The following is a 19,176-nucleotide window of genomic DNA, read 5'->3' as shown; positions in this document are numbered from 1 at the left end:
GACCTCAAAAATTGTGGGGTGCCCAAACTTTTGCATGCCACTATATATCACTGTGACCTGCAATGGACTGAGGTTCCAGCCTTGGTCTCTGGGATTATATACCTTACAGGTGAGGGTTAGGGTTTGGAATGATAAGGGACAACAGACCGATTACAGGGAAAGATCAGAACCATTGATTTTTTTAAAGCTTTTATATGGTTTTATTGCTTCAGTTTCTGACGTCAGTGGATAAAAATGTTGAAGGTTTTAAGGGGTTTAATTGTACCAGTTGTACGCCTTTAAAAATGCTGGTATTTTGCTTGATGGGTTTGTTTTGAACAAAAAAAAAAAGAAAAGTTTTTCATGAACTGAAATACTGTCAGTTTGGTCAAAAACAATTTAAACTAGTCAGTGCTCAGGTAAGAGGACACATTTTGCAGGTAAGGTTTGGAAATGCAGAATGAAAATAAAAAGTCCATGTCCCTCCTGTAATTCTGTGTGATGATGAAATGTCTCACACCTTGTGATTTGAAACTCTTGAAATAAATTGGCCCTTTCAGTGCCTCACCTGGGTAGGATGGATCCTTCCAGTAGGTATTCCTTTCTCTGCCCTTTTCTCGCTGGCCCGTCATTGTGCTGTGATGGGCTCGCATCCCAGCCAGATTACTGCCCTGCCCAATACCCTTTGCTGTGTGGCGTGGACTCCAGGTCCCCTATGACCCTAACCTGGATGGATGGATGGATAAATAGATAGATGGGATGATATAAAGATATATAGATAAACGGATGAACGGGTAGATAGCTGAGTAGTTGGAAACAGACTTTATCTTTTAACTTTTGCCCACAGTTTTATAATAAATAATCAATGTTGCAGTAAAGCTCTATCTGAGGTCAATATACTTCACACAATACATTGACTACAGGATGATTGATAGATCTATTGTAAACAACCTTGAAGGATTTGGCAAAATTGTAAGCGAATGCAGGAGAGAATAGATGTAAAATTGCTACTATGGTATTACTAGGTAGTGTATGTTCTGCAGTGTAATATCGAATATAACTTTGGCTGGTGTTTGGGCAGCTGCAATTATTCACCAGTAGACAGATAATTCAACCATCAGAAAAGTAGAGATGGGTTTATTAACGGAACCCCAAGAAATACATTAGCTATGCTATTTATAAATGAGGTACCCAAGTTCAACTGATGGAAAAACCCATTTGAAACCAAATGATAAATACTTTTGTTTGAAACGCCAATTTGCTCTCGACTTAAGTTTAGTAGTAGTAGTAATACTTTATCCCTAAGGTAATTCCACTTTTTTTTACTATCGGAATATACAAAATATTATAAATATTTTCTCGTGGCATTCCGATGATGTGCTAAATGTACGTGTATTTTAATGACTCGGCGTTTTTACTTAAACAGTAAACGTAGCGGAGTTTAGCCCAGTATTGCCTGCGCCAATAACCAATAATTCGTTTACTCCCACATTTAACGAAGGGCGAGTTAACAGCAGCAAAGACTCTTCTATGCGCAGCTCTCGATCGCTGTCTGCGGTCGCAGAATGAGCTCGTCCCTCCGGCGCAGAGCAGCCCCTTGTTTCCCACCAGACATCGTGACGACCCTCCGGATAAGTGCATCTGAGCTCGTCTTTAGAAAGGCTGAAATACGTTTGTACGTTTCACAATAGTCACGCGCGCAACTCTCCAGACGAAAATAAAGCATGCGAAGGAGAATCACCTAAAAAGAAGTGAAGATGAATCTAACCAAGTTATATTTAAAATTTGGACATCTTTTCTACAGGAACTTCTCGTTTTGGGGAAATGATGGCAAACTGAACCATAGCCTTCAGGACGCACTTCTGTTCACGGATGATGTGCTTTTTTCGGGAAACGAGCCAGGCACTATCGTCTTGGTAGTGATGTACACTTTGTCCTTCTTCATTGGCTTAGGGGGCAATGTCATGGCATTGATGGTTTTAACCAGGAGGAGAAATCGTCTTGTCGGCGGTGCAGCAACCAGAAGACTGCTGATAAATTTGTCTGTGTGTGATATGATGGTGGTGTGTGTGTGCATGCCAGTCAATCTCGGCCACCAGCTGCACAACGCCTGGGTGTTCGGGGACTTTCTGTGCCGGGTCGTCCCTTTCGTCCAAGCCGTGTCTGTCGCCGCTAGTGTGCTGAGTCTGGCTGTCATCAGTCTCAACCGATTCTATAGCGTCCACAACCCCCTTCACGCCAGGTATTTCTTTACTGGGAGAAAAATACTCTGCATGATCTGTGCAGTGTGGGCACTCTCGTCGGGACTTTGCACGCCGATCATCTTCATGAATAAGACTAAGACACTCGTGCTGTTGGGAAGCAACCATGCGATATCGGTGTGCGTGGAGAGCTGGCCGGAAGTCAGGCTGCGACAAGGCTATAACTTTTTGCTGTTCTGTACTCTATATGGATTTCCCGTTTTATTTAACCTCGCTATTTGCTTCATGACTGGGCGGAAATTGTGGCGCGTAAACGATAAATTCAAAGAATGTAACAAGTGTTACTTCGCGCAGTCCGCGTCCAGACTCAAGGTGCGCAAAAAAGTCGCCAAGATGGTCGTCGCACTTGTCGTGCTGTTCACTTTTTCTTGGCTGCCCCTGTATGTAGTGGATATCTGGATTGATTTTAACATGCCGGATGCTTTAGAAGAAAGAGAATATGACATGGATCATGTCAATCACCAATGGATCCTGCAAGGCAGACCCTTTGCGCTTTGGATGGGTCTGACCAATTCGGCTCTCAACCCGCTTTGTTACTGCTTTGTGGGTAATCTTTATAGATCGGCTCAAAGAATTAGAAAGAGCTACAAAAAGAAGCTGTCATCAGTCTTTAGCATGCCTTTATCAGGTGCGCCGGGTACCAGGTCTGCGCCCATGCACCTAAGCTGCAGACGCCATTCCTCTGAGAGATGTCCCGCCGAGGCGTGTGGCTGGAGGAGACAAGCCAGCTTCAGGGAAAGCTTCTCCAAAACCCGCACTCTCCTCTCCATAACAGTTTGCGAAACTGTGTTTGACTGACAAAGGGAGTCGTGCTTAATCTTCTAACGCTGCATCTGCTACATTCCGTTTGGGAACCTTTTGCATTTGTTAAAACATGGACTCTATACTATATATAATTTTATAACATAGTTTTAATTTATAACACGTATAGACGGCTGCATATGTTTACAGTAAAATTACATTCATTCAAGATGTGTACTAATGTCATGTAAATTTGCTGTAGAAAACATCCCCATGGTTATGTGGCTTATATATTTCAAAATACATTTGTCAATGAGGAACTATGTGATATATATATATAAAACGAATCGTCTGTGCCAGTGTTTATTTATTACTATACAAATGTATATTGATTAAATGACTGAGAGACCATGCACAAGATTTAGTGCGGGTATTGGAGAATAAAGGGCAAATATTTTGAATGTCATGTTATTTTTTTGTATACGTGACCCTGCAATTCGCATGACAAAATACCGAAGAGAAATTTAATTATTTGGTCGACAGTCCTTCATTTAGGTAAATTGCGCAAATCTACCTACCTGTATAGGTCGGCTATAGGAGTACAGCTGGTAACTCAAACTAAATATTTTAACTATGCCACCGTCGCTTAGTGTTTAGAGAACAAGAATGGCATACGGAACCCTTAGCGGTTTAAAAATTATATTACGTAGGTACATTTTCGATTTACTGCATAAGATAACTGGCTTACGCCTTGTTGGAAATTCCGTTATAAATTCAGTGCAATTATAAATATTTCACCTAATATCGTGTGTAATATATCGGCGAAGGTTTTTGAAAATGCATATTGAACGTTAACATTTTATCTCTGGACAACATACTACTTCATTTTCTTGTTAAAAAAAAGTTTTTAGATTATTCAAATTGAAGAACACTGAAAATCTGTAAGAATCAAAGTTCTAAATAAATTAATAATGAACAACCAAACTAACGGGAACAGTGGCTGAGGCTGAGATCAAGACAAACTGCAGATCTTCGTGCTGCGACGTTCGATAATACTTACCATTCTCACATGGGCACCGAATTTATACGTTTTGTGAAAATAGTTCTCCCGGAGATCATTCAATATCTAATGCTTAACAATTGCTATTATCATTCTTGTCATTATTATTTTTAGAAAACACAATCACTGACTCATCCTGCGCTGTCCATTGTTCACGAGGGAAAAAAATTGTGAAGGGTCCCATTTTAGTTCCTCGGATAGATCGATATTTGGAACATATTTTCAAGGGGGTGTTCGGTGAATGATTATTATGATGTGCAGGAATCAGACCCAAGCATCAAAGCAAAACAGCAGGTGAAGTTGGGGGAAAGCAGGAAAAGCTTTAAAAACCTTAAATAGACTGACGGCCAAACAGTCCCTATAATACATATAGGATACTGCGCATGCCCGAATCATTTTACCTCGAAAATGATATAGAGTTGCCCATATCGGCATAATGAAATCAATAAATAATCATACTGAATAAATGATCATTAGCGTAAAGCAAAAGTACATTGCACATAACAGATAGAAGATGGCATTTTGAACGTTAAAATGTAGGCCTATATTAGCAACTATTTTCCAATTTTAAAGATAATTAATATTTTTATTACTAGCGATTGCCATTGTTCTGGTTGATCTCTATAGAAATTGCACATCACACGATAATTTCAAAAGATGCATGATTTTCATAAAAAAAAAAATCCCTCAACAGTAGCGGGAATAAACAGAAAGAATAGTGTTAAAAAAACGACTAAACTGCCGATTCAAGTCTCAAGTATTGCAAAAGTGGAATCCAGAGAGAAGCCATCTTTCAGCCTGAGACGGCAGCCGAAGTTATTGTAGCAAGGTAATCTCAGATTTTTTGAATAAAGAAAATATTTCACTTTTTCATGTCTTACTCTTGTGCTTCACTCTGCAATTTTAGTCCATCCGGCCGTCTGGATTGTATCGTGTTTTTAACAGGTTTGATCAACATGTAGGGACAGCCACGGGTTTTCTGAAACTCTAGGCCAGATTCTGCTGAGTGCCCCCCCCCAGCATAAAACAAATTTTGCCAAATGACGCCCTAGAAGATTGCCTATGTCGCCTATAGGGAGGGTCAGTCCTGTCAACACATCTGCATTCCATTCATTGATCCAAATCATAAAATCTATACTTCATAGCTATATTCTGAAGATGAATAACCAGAAAAAAAAGAGAACTTATATTCTTTCTTCCCATCTGTTTTTGACAAAGGAAGACGATTACCAGATCATTTCAAACACTAGAAACAGAGCTTCAGGATCATGGACGTAACACTAATAACCACATTCACTGAGCTTTTTTTTTTTTCACTGAGTTCATTTTTGCATGCAGGCGATATAATAATGTGTTGATTTGGCTGCATTCAGTAATGACTCAATAATTTAAAGTATAATGAAAGGTATCCAATATACAATTCATATCGCAACTGGATGAAACCGAAGGAAACGGTTGATTTCCAAGGATCAGGTATTAACAGACAATTAAGTCAGCAAAGTGCAGGTTGAGTCTTTGTGCTCTGACACTTTCACTCTAGGCAGCATATCCAGTATCCTGGCTGGCTGCTGCACAAGCACCTTCTAGAGACAACGCTGAGCTCCTCTCATGTTCTCCTCTTCCAGGGGCTCTCCTGTGTCGTGCCACGCGACCAGATGGGTATCAAATCGACACGTGGGCCGTGCCTGCTGCCCCTGCTTGATACTCTCTAGCGATGACCACCTCTGAAGCTGAAGCGAAATTTATGGATGACTTCTGCAGCACTGATGTAGGGCCAAAGCAGCTTCACAAACACTTAGTCACAGCTGATCTATTTGCTTAGACAAGCTTTGTGAGTTATCCATACCTCATGCTGCTACAATATAACACAGTAAGGTATGAAATTTTAGCGCAGGTTTAGTCATCCCTCCAGTACCCTCTACACAGCCATCTGGTGCTATTTGAAAACAAAGCAATGATGGGTACCATTCTGATTAACTGTCAGACTCTCACTCAAACAATGAATGTTGCTACCTCCCATTTTTGCTTAATGGCCAGAATTTTAACTGAGCAATTAAATACATTATCCAGTTGTCATTTACTGGTACAAAAAGTCCCCCCCACAACCCCCCCACATTATGCAAGTTCCACAGACCATTCTACACGCGAGTGTTTCCCAAACTGGTCCCGGGGGAACCCATGACATTCCATGTTTTTGCTCCCTTCCACCAGGACTGTCTGGGAGTCCCCGAGGACCGAGTGGGGGGGGGGGGGGGGGGGGGGGGGGGGAACTTATGCACAAATTAATAAATTGGGACTGAAGGTTTTGTTTACTAATTAATGGTTACACACCGGACTGCTGCGCTTCCCCCTCACACACATTTCAGTGAGCACCAAAGTAACAAATATAAGCTGCCTGCAATTTGCAACTCAGGCAGAACCTGCTGTATTTCAGTCAAATCAGATTTCCGACAGGCCCGCTCAACTCCTTAAACCCCTCTCTTGAAGGGATTACATATTGATGACAAATTAGTTGTAACATGGGAGTAAATCTTTTTACATTTCCAGTATTGACGAGAGAGACTATGTAATAATTCACAATAACTGATTATTAAAGCTTATGCGTGTTCAAGTTAAATGAGCATCAAATAATAAATACCGCCCCCCTCCAAAGAGTGTATGATAATCATAACTTTAAAAAAGACAATTAATATGAGATACTCACATGAACATTAGCCTAAGAGACAAACATTTTATTTTGAAGGCTTATGAAATATATCCTTATACAAACAGCTTGAATAAGGCGTTATAGTTGGTACTAGCAATCTTAAACTGATGGAAATGGTTAGGGGAACGAACCAGGAAAAAAAAAAACAAAACATCAATTGTCGCAGGTGAAGTCATTTTAAAAATTAGCTTGCTCTGCGTATTTCAAGCATGGAGGTGACTGCAGGTTTAAGGTTTGTCATATGACACGAAGGGTAGGGCAATCGTTTACAAAGGGCAACCAAACAGTTCAGCTGTTACGTCACCTCTCACTTTAACGGATGCTGTCAAAAATGTATCTGGTACATTTTTGATACATCCTAAAAAAATGCATGTATATGGAGTTCAGATATACCGAAGAATACACGACCGTCTTTAAAACAAAAAAAAAGGATTATTGCAGGTGTAGGGAGAATGCTTTCCCCATAAACTTTCTACAGCTTCCAGAAAAATAAAACAAAGCACGTGATGGGGCCAGTTAGTTCTGAAGGTAGCAGTGCACGTCAGACCCAAGTGGAAGCTGCAAGCGCTGACACACCGTATGCAACAATCAAATGAAAGGTTCTGACTGGAGCTCACGTTTGATCTAGGTAACACACAAATTCCCACTTAAATAAAGTCTTTAGTTGGTAATTTGGGAAGCAGTTGGGACAGGGGCCATGGGAGGAGACACCTGCCAGACGTCGTGCACGTCAGCCATCTTCACATGTTGGTGCTCATTCGTGTTTGGCTGTTGGCAGGTGTGAGCTCGCCTTGGCTGCCTTCTCTTGGTGGCGACTGGAAAGAAAAGAAGCAACCGAGGACATTAGTCTTCGTGCAGCTGCTTCTCAGCGAAAGACTGAATTTACTACATTGCTGTTGTATACTACTTGACCACCACTGTAGTCCACTACTTGACTTGACTATATCAAATTTTAGACGGCAAAATTAAGTAGATCTGATTCTTAATAGTAACAGTGCGTATAAATTACTCCGCTCAGAAAACAGAGCTTTGAAGCGCGATATTGTTTAGTTTTATAGCAGCAGGTGACACGACAGCCACTAGACATGTATAAAAATGTGTTTCTGGACAGCTACTCTGGTACTAAAATAGCTGAAGTGCATCGGACAGCATTGCCGGAAGCAAACCGAATAGAGGAGCGGGAACAAGGTTAGGAACCAATCAAGAGACATCACGCTGGAGACCTGGATACCTTGACGTGTATCTGGTTACGCAGCACAGCGGCTCGCAGGATCATAGCTTTGGCTCTTCTCTGAAACTCTTTGCCCATCTGAAGAGACTTCTCAAAGGTTGTGCTTCTCTGATCCACATCCCTGGCATACAGGATCTACAAGAGAGCTCATTTAGGGCTGCTGCCAGCAGCAGCAGTGTTTGTGTGGACAAGGCGGCAAACTACTGCTTACAGGCCAAATAATGATGCTTGTGTACACATCAGTCTGGGGGGGCACACATACAAAATCTAGCGACAGGTGGCAATGAGAAACACACAAGAAGTATAAATGTTTTGCTGGAAATGTTTTGCAAACCTTGCTTGTGCTGCTCGACAAAAAAAAAAAATCATCACGCGTTCTGGGGAAAAGTGGCAGCTGGTTGGGAGCCAGACAACCGTCCTAATGAGTTTCCAGTTTTTGGATGATGCTACACAATCTCAAAAAAAATAAGGACAGGGCTGTGGAGAGAGGGTTTGTGGCCGGGTGACGGGTCATGCCTTGCTGTGGGAGTCGATCCTGGCATTGATCAGTCCCTCTAGAATCAGCTGCGTCAGCTCGTCCTCCAGCGCCGCCACTGAGGTGTTGAAGGCCATGGCCATCTTGTTCATGTCAGCAGACACATAGGGGCTAAAGTACTGATGCCAGGAGAGGAGAGGAGGGGGGTAAAATGCTTAACTGAGGTATGACAGAGGCTGATGCTTCCCCTTTATGATCTTAAATTCCGAACCGAAGAAAGGTGATGTGAATAACGAACGGTTAGCTTCAGTTTACCTTAATGTACAACAGTGTTTCCCAATGCGGTACTCAGGGCTCCACAGACAGTCCACGTATCTGCTCCCACCGGTAGTTGGGAGGGAGCAAAAAGGTGGACTTTCTGGCAGGGAGAACGGAGGGAGCAAAAACATGGATGGACTGTGGGTCCCTGAGGACCGGACTGGGAAACACTGATGTACAGTTAACTCATAATGGCAATCAATGAATGGTAATCAGTCCCACAGCATCATTCAGTGAACCAGATTCAACCATTAATAGAAGTAATAAAATATGATTAAATCAAGTTAAATCTAAACTAATTTTGAATTCATATCAAGCATTTATTTGGATTCTAATTTCTGTGTCTCAAGTATCTGCACATTTCAGCTATTCTGAAGAGGCAAAAAGAGGCAGGTCCAAATTCAGGAAACTCAGGACTTATGTAAATCAGACTTGTCTAAATCTGGGACTTACACAAAAAAGATATATCAAAAACACATAGCTTACATAAGTGCTAATGCAAAAATGCGACACACTGAAAATATATTGAAATGTTATTTCATTTGTGTTCTTCAATACACATTACTATTACATTTTTGCCTTATATGTTCTTTGCTATAGAGAGTCTTGAAGGGTATGAGGAGGTAAATTCCGTTTAAGTAAAATTTATCTTTAAAATGCTTATAAAATTCCATCGCATTAAAAAGTCCAGGAGAGTGTGAATGCAGTTCGATGTCCCGCAGTATCAATCTACCCGTCTCACCTGTATCAGGGCTCTGTTCCTAATCTGCATGTACAGCGTCCTCACGTGGGGAGCCAGGTACATGTCCAGCAAAAGGTTATCCTGAAAGAGGATAAAGCACGGAACATCACCGCCTCTCCGCAGGACGATAAATAAGCAAAAGGGATTCGCCGCCACTCTTACCTCTCACAACACAGACACATTCAATACATCTCCCGGCATATCATTAGATGCACGGAAATGTATTGCATAAGTACACCAGCTGACACTGCACAGACAGCTACCAGGCGCGCGGTCAGAAGCTGTTATATTAAAACAAGGGTATTATCCCATCCTGGGAACACTGGAGCAGTAAACAAAATAAGTTAAAGCATGAAATGCAGCTTACAAGGATTATAAATAGAACAAACCTGCACAGTAACAGGACTGATTAGGAAGATCAGGGTAGCGGAACACTTTGATGTGTTCCACCTAAAAATACAAACGCGTCGGCAAAACGCAGCCGAGTGCGACTCTCCCCACGCCTTCACAGTTAGTGGCGAAGGTCCAGTTGCAGCTCAGGGTGCTGCACAAAGCACTTCGTAACCTTTCGTAACCTTGTTTACTCATGTACAGAGTACGGAGAATAGGAGCGTAACCGCACACGTATTTGTACCTAAAATTTTTCGTACGCGTCTTTCGGTTCGTTACACGTACGTACCGAACTAATGAGGCAAACGGGGGACCTTTGTGCGCTTCCCCCAAGCAACAATCAGAAAGGGGTGGATGCAGCCGCGCCGTTACACATGCGTGCGCAAGTCCTAATGTGAAACTGGAAGCTGTTAATGTAAATACCAGTACAGCGCAGGTATTTTTTATTTTTTTTTAAATGCTGTACCACAATGGATATTTATTATGTCTGAAAGCTGCTGACGTGAATGCAGTACAGATCAGGTACAGCTGATTTTCTAAATGAGCACCTGGATGGATATTTATTTTACTTGAGAATATTTATTTTGATTCTTAAGTGAATTTTAGTTTATTTGTAAGCTGCAGCAGTATTGACAGACTTAAAAACAGTCATACTGTTTAAAAAATAAAAAATCTGCAGAAGTCAAAAGAATGTTCGTCTGAAGCCAGGTGTTTCTCTTTTTGGGCAGTTTGGAGCTACTGTTACAGCAGAATGACTGAGAAACTGTCCTTTCTAAAAATCGAGGGATGAAACCTGACCTGATCCAAATAAAGCGTAGCTGATTACACTACAACCAAGGATTAAACAAGCCTCGCGGCATGTCAGTGAAAAGACGGGAGATTTACGAAATGTGACTGAACGCCAGAACCAAACAGGTTGGACGACTTTTATCTGTTCCCGTTTCCTAAATACTTAAATGCGAATCCACAGATCCGAGATCTGCTCGGTTAGCCCACGTTGTCTAAAAGTGCCAACGGTGTACAGCCCACGTTCACAGTTCTCTCCCCACTTCAGAGGATGGCTCAGGTTCAGTATCTCAGACTGATGCCTCTGTGCCCATAATGAGCTTCAGATGGGTGAGCGATAAGGAGACCTGCATCAGTACGGATCATATCCGATAAACAAGGCTCATGTAAGAACTGAGCCCCACATTTCCAAAAATGATTCATCCCTTTATCATGGATGCCTCCAAGAGCACGTCACTAATCCAATAATGTACAAAACTGCAGTTTGCTATTGGGTTGGTTTTCATAATGTGGAGAAGAAAAAGTAACACTGTTACAGGAGTGGGAGCTGCAACATATTAATGATGAACAAACGACTTGGCCAGGCTGAAAACATCGACACACAGCCCCCTCCCACCCTCACCTTCATCTCATCCAGCATTTTCAGGCAGGATGCGTACTTCGACTCATAAAACTTGAAGATGATGTCGCGGACCTGAGGCTCCAGCTCCAGGAACAGCTTGAAGGAGCTGAAAGGGGACAGGAACAGGGGGTCAATGCGGGGCACGCTTCGCCGAGAGCCGGGCCATCATGTCACATGCCCAGACGTGAGCTCCGTGGGCCGTGAGCTGACCTGCTGGAGATAACGTTCCGCTGCAGCTCCTGTCTGTCGAAAGTGGCCAGGGCGCACAGCCCCCCATACACCGCTACGTTACTGGGAGAGAGAAGCTGCAGCGAGAAGAAATCAGCAAAGGGACCCATGCTGCAAACAAGCCACATCTCTACCATTGTACACACTCTTCTCTGCTGATTTGGTCATCCTATAACATGCAAAACTCTACATAATAAAACAAAAATGGGTAATTTCAGTCCACTCGTATGCATTCCAAGAACTACCGCGGATAGCCAAAACGGCTGATAACTGTGAACCATCCGCGGACGCTGATATATAAAACGTGATTTTTATGTACATATGGTAAAGTTTAACTGGTTACACACAGTAAGATATTACCAACATTAAATACAGCAAAAGTACATTATATAATACTGTATAATACTGTACTCTCGAATAAAAGGGATTCTGAAATTTTTGCATGATATAGCAATAACAAATATACATCAAGGGATGACGGAACAATGAACATCATACATTTATACCTGTCAAAGGGCGAAGAAACAATGTAACATCGGATACTGTTATAATTTACAATATAAAATACTGTATCATGTACCAGTACATAACCCGTAATGAGAAAAATTGACAGCCTGTATTCACTTGGCACACAGTTTGAAACTTTTGAACCGTTTCTGGAATTTTTAAACCAGGACTCTTTAAATCTGGACCTTGAATCCTAATCTAGGATTGGTTTTCAGTTCTCCTAGGCTGTCATTTTAATAGTTACTGATTCTGATTGGCCACAGAGGCTTAACACTTGGCTCATAGGTAAAGGAAGGCTGGCAAATCAGCAGCGCTGGGACCTTGAGAACCAAGATTGGAATAGCCCAGCTTTTGTTACAGACCACGGTAAATGCAGGTAACTGAAACCCTGGATAGTGGGGTCTCACTGTATCTACACAGAGCCCTCACAATTTCTTTGGCACACCATTCCAGGGAAGCATAAGAGGGGTGAAGAGAGAGTTCCTTGGATGGGCTTTATAGTGGCAGTTGGGGCGGTAGGGGGGCTGACCTCAGGGAAGTCACAGTGGTCGAAGGAGGCCTGGAGGAAGCACTTTGCTGCCTGTTTGTACTTTCGAGAGGCGAGCTCTGCTAAGCCTGGTACGGAAGAGGAAAAAAAAACAGTTAGGGAGATGCCCCCTGCTGCATGGCGGCAGCAACAAATATTAGATCAACTTGAAAACGTTGCAAATAAAAAAAGGCATTTGAGTAAATCCATAACAGTCACTTGGACTCTTCCACAAACGGATAACAGAACCTCCCACTTTCAGTCTATTATTAACACACAGTGGAAACAGCAACACTTAGTGGTTGGTCAATTAAAATCTGAGGAAGAAACAGTAGAAGAAAAGCAAAGAAACATCAAGCCCCCCATCAACGAACAAAACAGTCAGAGGTCTGGCAGTTCCACACGCAAGTGGGGGTGGTTGTGTGCGAGTGTGAGATATGCAAAAATAACCTGGCACTTCATAACAGAATCGAGCACATAAGAGCATCTGAAACGGAAACATCTCCCTGACATGACTTCGCTAGTTTGAAACAAAGAATGGAGACGGTTATATTTAGCACAATCACAGTACCAAAAGGTCAATGTTTGGTCTTGAATAGCAGCAACATTTTCATATTTACCTTTTTGAGAGTTATTATTAACATAAACTAGGCCTCGCTGAAAATTAATATAAGTCACATATCAAAACATTCAATATTTATGAAGCGTGCGAAAGCCTTGAGGAACGGGGATCGCATCCTGAACAGTGAATACTGCCATTACCTGCAGCACATTTCAGCTTGGTAAGGACTGCTTGGTTCTGACTGTCCCTTTCTCCTCGTTGCTAAAACGAGAAAACAACTTACAGCAACATGCACGTCTGTTCGCCATCATTCTAGCCACATACTTCGTATTAAGATATACGATGCGAACATACTTCTGCTATCTCTGGAGTGGATTCGGCCTTGCTGACATAACTAAGTACGTGGGACCAGTTCTGAAGGTAGACGCTGACCTGTGAGGGGGAGACAAAAACACCCAAGTTTACAACCTCAGCTGTGACCCATTTGGAAAAGCAACTCCTCTCTCGTAAAACCACTTAAACAAGACAAGCAGAAAGCTACATTTTACCAGTGTGATCAAAATGCCAAAGCACTTTAATACAATCGCGTGAACAACATCGCTTTCTGCTATCGTAACACACAGTGAAGCCTTACTTCACTGTAAAAACACTAAAGCTACCTTAAGTTAATGCCAGCGTTAAGGACAGGTTTTTGGATTGCAGTGTGCATTACTACAAATCAATCATAACAGCAGTGGGGGGAAAACTTGTTTTGTTATCTGATAAGTGACGCTTTGTAAGTACCAACAGGAAGCCTATCCGGCGAGACTCAGCAGAGCCTTCCAGTCAGCTGCTCATTAACTTAAAACACTGACAGACTGCACAGAGCGATGCCACCCACCCACCATGACAAATCTGCACTGGTCTCATCACTAATGGGCAGTCCATTTCCAAGAGCATACCCTCTGCTTGCGCCTAAGGAGTCGCGTCAACCCTGCTCTCGCTGCCTGTGAATGTGACAGTACCTTGATTACATTAAGACACATGTTGATGACGTGCTTGGCGCTGGTACAGTAATCTCTGGCACGGGAGTAACACTTCAAAGCATTGCTAAGGTCCCCGCAGTCTAAGTAGTGATCGCCAAGGTCATCGTGACCCCTCCTACGTGGGGGGAAAAAAAAACACAGTAACAAGGCTTTAGCATTAATGAGCTCCTGTAGTTCACAGGATAGTTGACCCATTAAAGCAAAACAAAGTCACAAGTAAAACTGTGGTTAAAAAAGCCAGTGACTGCACCTAATATTCCCCTGAATTATCAAGACTGGTATGCATCACCACAGCCAGCAAGGGGCGCTAGAGGCTATCTAACCAACTTAGTTTTCACTCAATGCCAAACAATTTCACATTTCATAAACAAATTAAAATTTAATTCTTCAAAATTAAAGGAGAATTGTTTCTTTTTTACCTTTTTAATTATTGATGATATTTTAATTATTCTTGATTTATCAACACCTTTTGCTAAAGCCAGGATACCAAAAGTATGAGGAATTAGGGGGGAAAAAAGGTACGAAAGATACAAACCTGATGCTCTCTTTGATGGAATTTCCCTTGTAGTTTTTCAGGTCAGTGTCCAGTTTCTCGAGCTTGAGGAGAGCCTTTTTCCTGGTGGACTCTGCCCACGCCGTGTCGAGAGGAGGAAGCACTGCCTCACCCTCTACAACTGCATCTGGCCCCCCCTGGACCTCTCTGTGCCAATAACACAGCAAATTCACACATCTGTTCACACATGCACCACATTTACGACTGTTCACCTATTGATGACGTAATGCAAACATCTCCAGCACTTGCTATATCTGAGGTTAACGAAATATTTTCTTGACATGTACTGAACTGTGTTTTCACACACGTCTAACGGCTTATGTGACGGCATGTGGGCAGACAGCACCTCGTAGCCTCGGCCAGCTTCCGGTGGATCTCCTCATAGACGTCGACATTGAAGGTTCTTTGGACAAACGACAGGGCCATCTTCAGTGCTTCCGCGCGCAGTTGGGGACAGTGCTCAGCGATGAACTGCAGCCGCTCGATCCTCATCAGCCCACTGTAGCAGGAGGCATACTGCTCCAAGTCCTAAAACACGACGTGGCGGGCAGCCGAACACAGCGTTTCAGTGACAGGCCTGGCCATCCGACAGCAGCCTCCTCACCAACACTTATGACATTCGATAATAAACAGGAACAGGGATAAACGAGTACTGACAAAGTGAGATTCACTCTTCCTACTGTATCACACCATCATGTGCACTACCACCTGCATTCTTATAATGCCCAGCAATCCCGCGGGATTTCTATGCCGTCACATACAAGTGATATGAGTCATGCACTATAATTCATGAGCAAGTGTATTACAGTAGGCAAAGATGAATGATACATCAAGCATGATAAAAATACTTCTCACAAATTACTCATCCCCTGCATACAGCAGCATCTCTCTCAATTCAAAATTTTTACTGACAAGCATCAACAAAACCCCAAGCACCAATAAACACCAAAGCATCTATCTGCGTTTGCTATACTTTTGCGCATTTGATAAAATAATAATAATGAAATCTTTCATTTGAAGGTGTTATTTTGCCTTGGGGGAGGGGGGGAATCATCTCTCTAATTTCAACCAGCAAGTTAATTAATAAGCCAAATGAATGTAATTTAAGCCGCTTCATACCAGAGTCGGATTTTCCACAACATAGTTGGTGTCTGGTGCATTCTGCTGATCCTCCTGGGGGTCTGCATCAATTTGCATAGGCTCCACAGCCCCCTTAAAGAAAAGAAAGTAACACATCCTTCCTTACGAAAATAACATCAAGGAGCAATCAGTGTTCAGTCAAAACCATTATGCCATTTTAAGCCAGAAAGCAAAGAAATCTGACACATTAAATAGTTTCAGAACAAACGATGCAACGATGAGTACAATCCATTTATCTTGAGTAGCACTTCTGTACTTAACCAACTTGTGTCCTGATTTCCCCAACAGATTTTAATAATCTCGTACTTCATTCCGAGGATAACAGAAAAATAAACAAATTAGTCAAATCTAACAGCTCCCGTCTACCCAATCCCCCATTGCTGTGGTCAGCGTAGCTCAGGTCTGTGCCTGGAGTGGGGACTGAGCTAGGCTGCAGTTATCCCTGATTCCGTCCTCAACATGACAAAGGGCTCTCCCGCAACAGGGATATCGAGGACATGTGACAGCACTATGTACCACCAAAAAGGTGTAGGCACTCTGACTTGGGAATATATATTTGCCTTTTTAACATGTCATAGGAATACGAGAATGACAATAACATATGTAAATTTTCAACAAAACGATTCTGTTATGCAAAAAAGTGACTGCAAAACTTTATATAAATATGGTTCAATTCTGATATGAAAACAGGTTAAGGGAACCACTGCGGCATTAAAAAAAGAACCCTCAACCGTCTGAATTCCAAAATAATAAAATTAATAATATACGATGACACTTGTAAGGTGTACTCTTAGACCAATATCAGAACTGCAAATTCCTCTGAAAATTAAGATAAGACAAGCCAAGACCATCAACAGATGTCACACCATATCCTGCACATAGTCACACGGACAGGCAGTTAACCAAAATAAAGCTACCTCTTACGTTTATCCAGTCTGAACAGTAAACAATATATTTGCCACTCAGCTTTTATTAAACCTTTTAATATTCATAATGCTAGATTTTAAAAACTATGTAGCAGTCTGTTGGTTTATGTCAACAAGTTACCCAAAACTCATATTAAAAGACACTTATGTACAGTACCGACGCGGATAACTAACAATGACACACATGAATAGGTAGCTAGGTAGATACAATGGCATAAGAAAAAAATTCCATACATTTCAGGCGGTCAAGTTAGCCGCTGGCTAACGTAACCGGCAGGTGCAGACTGACTTAATTTTACCAAACAGTCGCATTTCTACATTAAACAGCACATGAAACTAGACGGAGGAGCTAGCTATAATGGACGTTTAATGGGCCGGAGACGCGATGGCTTTAGCATCCGCCTTTATTGGCAGCCGGGCCGGCGGAAGGTTTCAGCGGGCTGCCCGGTTGCTGTTGGGGGTCCCGGTCGCAGCGTTTAGCCGCAGCCTGCCTCTTTCCTCCATAATTACCGAGAAGGGCTTGTGAAATAACGCTAGCCGGCTAGCCGGCTAACAGGATGCACTGCCCATCATAACAGTGCCCCTTAAACATGTCTGTCGAAGTGGGGCAAATGCCGACCGTCTCCTCGCAACGGCTACAAGCACCGACCCGCAGTGGCGAACCTGCTTTAACCGGGCTGCCGAGAAGTTGCCCGAACGCGTCCCCCCGCATGATCTATCAGGAGTCCGAGGCCGTTATGCTTACTGATATTATTTCAACTTTTAACAGCCACAACATGAACTAAGTCGTGGCAGGACTGAAAAATGTTCACCGCTCAGCCCGACGCCCGTTAAGGCGAGTGCCCCTCTGTGGGAAGAGACATAGGAAGCACCGGTTTACCTGAAAGTTAAAGACCTGCACGGGCAGAGGCATCCCCTCCTTTCTGTCTCTGCAGGGACGGACCTCGCGAACACGATCACATCCGGGGCACGGCAGCACACGTAGGCGGCGCGTACGCGGCGCGTCCCCGGCGCGTCGCCGTCTCACTGCTGAGTCGGCGCGTGCTCAGGTATAGCCCAGGTATTCCGCTGGGAGGAAAATGAATGTTTAAGTAAAATTATATGTGACAGTAAGCTTGCGAAACATACGTAAGGCAAACATAACAGCTTGAATTGATAAAATAAAGTAAAGCAGATTATCGTCTTGTTATAGCATTCATTTCACGCTTGTAGTTATTTAACAATTTTCAGATAGGCCTAATTTGCCCTGACATTATATATATATATATATATATATATATATATATATATATATATATATATATATATATATATATATATATCAATAGATTATTTCCAGTATTGTTATAATACTGTATTGGTCTCCAAATGTGATTTTTTTTTTATTACAGCTAATTAAATAAAGAAACCTTTCCACATAAACAATTACCAAACAGGTAATACGAAATCTGATCGAATAAATTGTTAATATTTACATTTTTAATAGTTACCCGTAAGCCTTCATATTTTGCATGTAGAGGAACCTTTTGAAGTATTTATTGATCTTGTGGCTTTTATATACTGTACCTTCGCCAAAATGCTAAATGTTTAATACTTGAGCTGGCATTTTACCACTTTTACATACTTGAAACAAAAACTTCCCATAAAAGCAGGTGAGCTTGTGGTCTAGCCAAGGGTGTGATTCGTCTCAACCTACCAATCGAATCATAGGCAGGGAAAAAGAAAGACTAGACAATGGCGAGTGAAAAATTCACACGTAATCTATTTATACTAACTGGGTAAGAGGTCATTTGCATCTAGATTTATGTGATTTCAGAAAATAGGAATATTATATGATTTACTGTAGTCTAAAATATAGCAATTTAAAATGTTTGGTTCTCATAGAGCTGTAGAAGTAAACTATTAAAAAGCGCCTATGTATTTGAAAATGAATGTATCACCTATATAGTAACCTCCACGAAAAACGATTAACAGAAAACTGAACCTGGTTTAAACATTAAATGAGAGCTCTAGCTTCTAAGCACTCGTGCACAGATAGGAACATAAGGAATTACAGGTGAGCCCTCGCGAAACTGTAGTCTTGATCAGTACAGAAAATAAGGAAAATAAAGGAAAAGGATGACTGGGTAGTAGTCCGCCTTTACACAGAAAACATGCTTGTATTGTTAATTATACATATACGATCAACGACGTAGCATGTAGCAAATATAATGACACGGATTATTATAAAAGTACATAAAATGGAGTTTTAATTTGGGAGCTTGTTGTATATTGTCAGGTAGAAAAATAAGAGAATATATCTGTATTCTACATATCAGTCATTTTTTTTATTCTCCTCCTCTGTTGACGTGGTATTTTGCAATTCTGAATTCTAAGACGATATGTAAGATGTAATTG

The 19,176-nt window shown here is 42.0% G+C and overlaps 2 protein-coding genes across 3 annotated transcripts; one reads left to right on the top strand and one right to left on the bottom strand.

Annotated features, from left to right (window-relative positions):
- Positions 1–1,209: 1,209 nt before the first annotated feature.
- LOC125742938 (gastrin/cholecystokinin type B receptor) lies at positions 1,210–3,315 on the top strand. Its single transcript, XM_049015426.1, has one exon. The coding sequence runs from the start codon at positions 1,737–1,739 to the stop codon at positions 3,036–3,038; it is 1,302 nt and encodes a 433-aa protein (XP_048871383.1). The 5' UTR covers positions 1,210–1,736; the 3' UTR covers positions 3,039–3,315.
- Positions 3,316–6,758: 3,443 nt separating this feature from the next.
- Positions 6,759–17,800, bottom strand: LOC125742937 (COP9 signalosome complex subunit 1). Of its 2 annotated transcripts, none has more exons than XM_049015424.1 (14): positions 17,660–17,800; positions 15,833–15,925; positions 15,060–15,241; positions 14,696–14,860; positions 14,140–14,275; positions 13,490–13,567; positions 13,336–13,396; positions 12,577–12,662; positions 11,523–11,617; positions 11,313–11,418; positions 9,515–9,595; positions 8,496–8,633; positions 7,980–8,114; positions 6,759–7,563 (listed from the first exon to the last, which is right to left on the bottom strand). In XM_049015424.1, exons 1-14 carry the CDS (start codon positions 17,690–17,692, stop codon positions 7,489–7,491), a joined length of 1,464 nt encoding a protein of 487 aa, XP_048871381.1. In that variant the 5' UTR covers positions 17,693–17,800; the 3' UTR covers positions 6,759–7,488. The 2 variants fall into 2 exon arrangements, with proteins under 2 accessions (XP_048871381.1, XP_048871382.1); XM_049015425.1 differs by having other exon boundaries at positions 7,503–7,563; positions 7,963–8,114.
- Positions 17,801–19,176: the final 1,376 nt, after the last annotated feature.

This window comes from Brienomyrus brachyistius, chromosome 5 (assembly GCF_023856365.1).
Source record: "Brienomyrus brachyistius isolate T26 chromosome 5, BBRACH_0.4, whole genome shotgun sequence".
NCBI lineage: Eukaryota > Metazoa > Chordata > Actinopteri > Osteoglossiformes > Mormyridae > Brienomyrus > Brienomyrus brachyistius.
The sequence above is the reverse complement of the archived record's forward strand: the minus strand, read 5'-3'. Positions and strand labels throughout refer to the sequence as shown.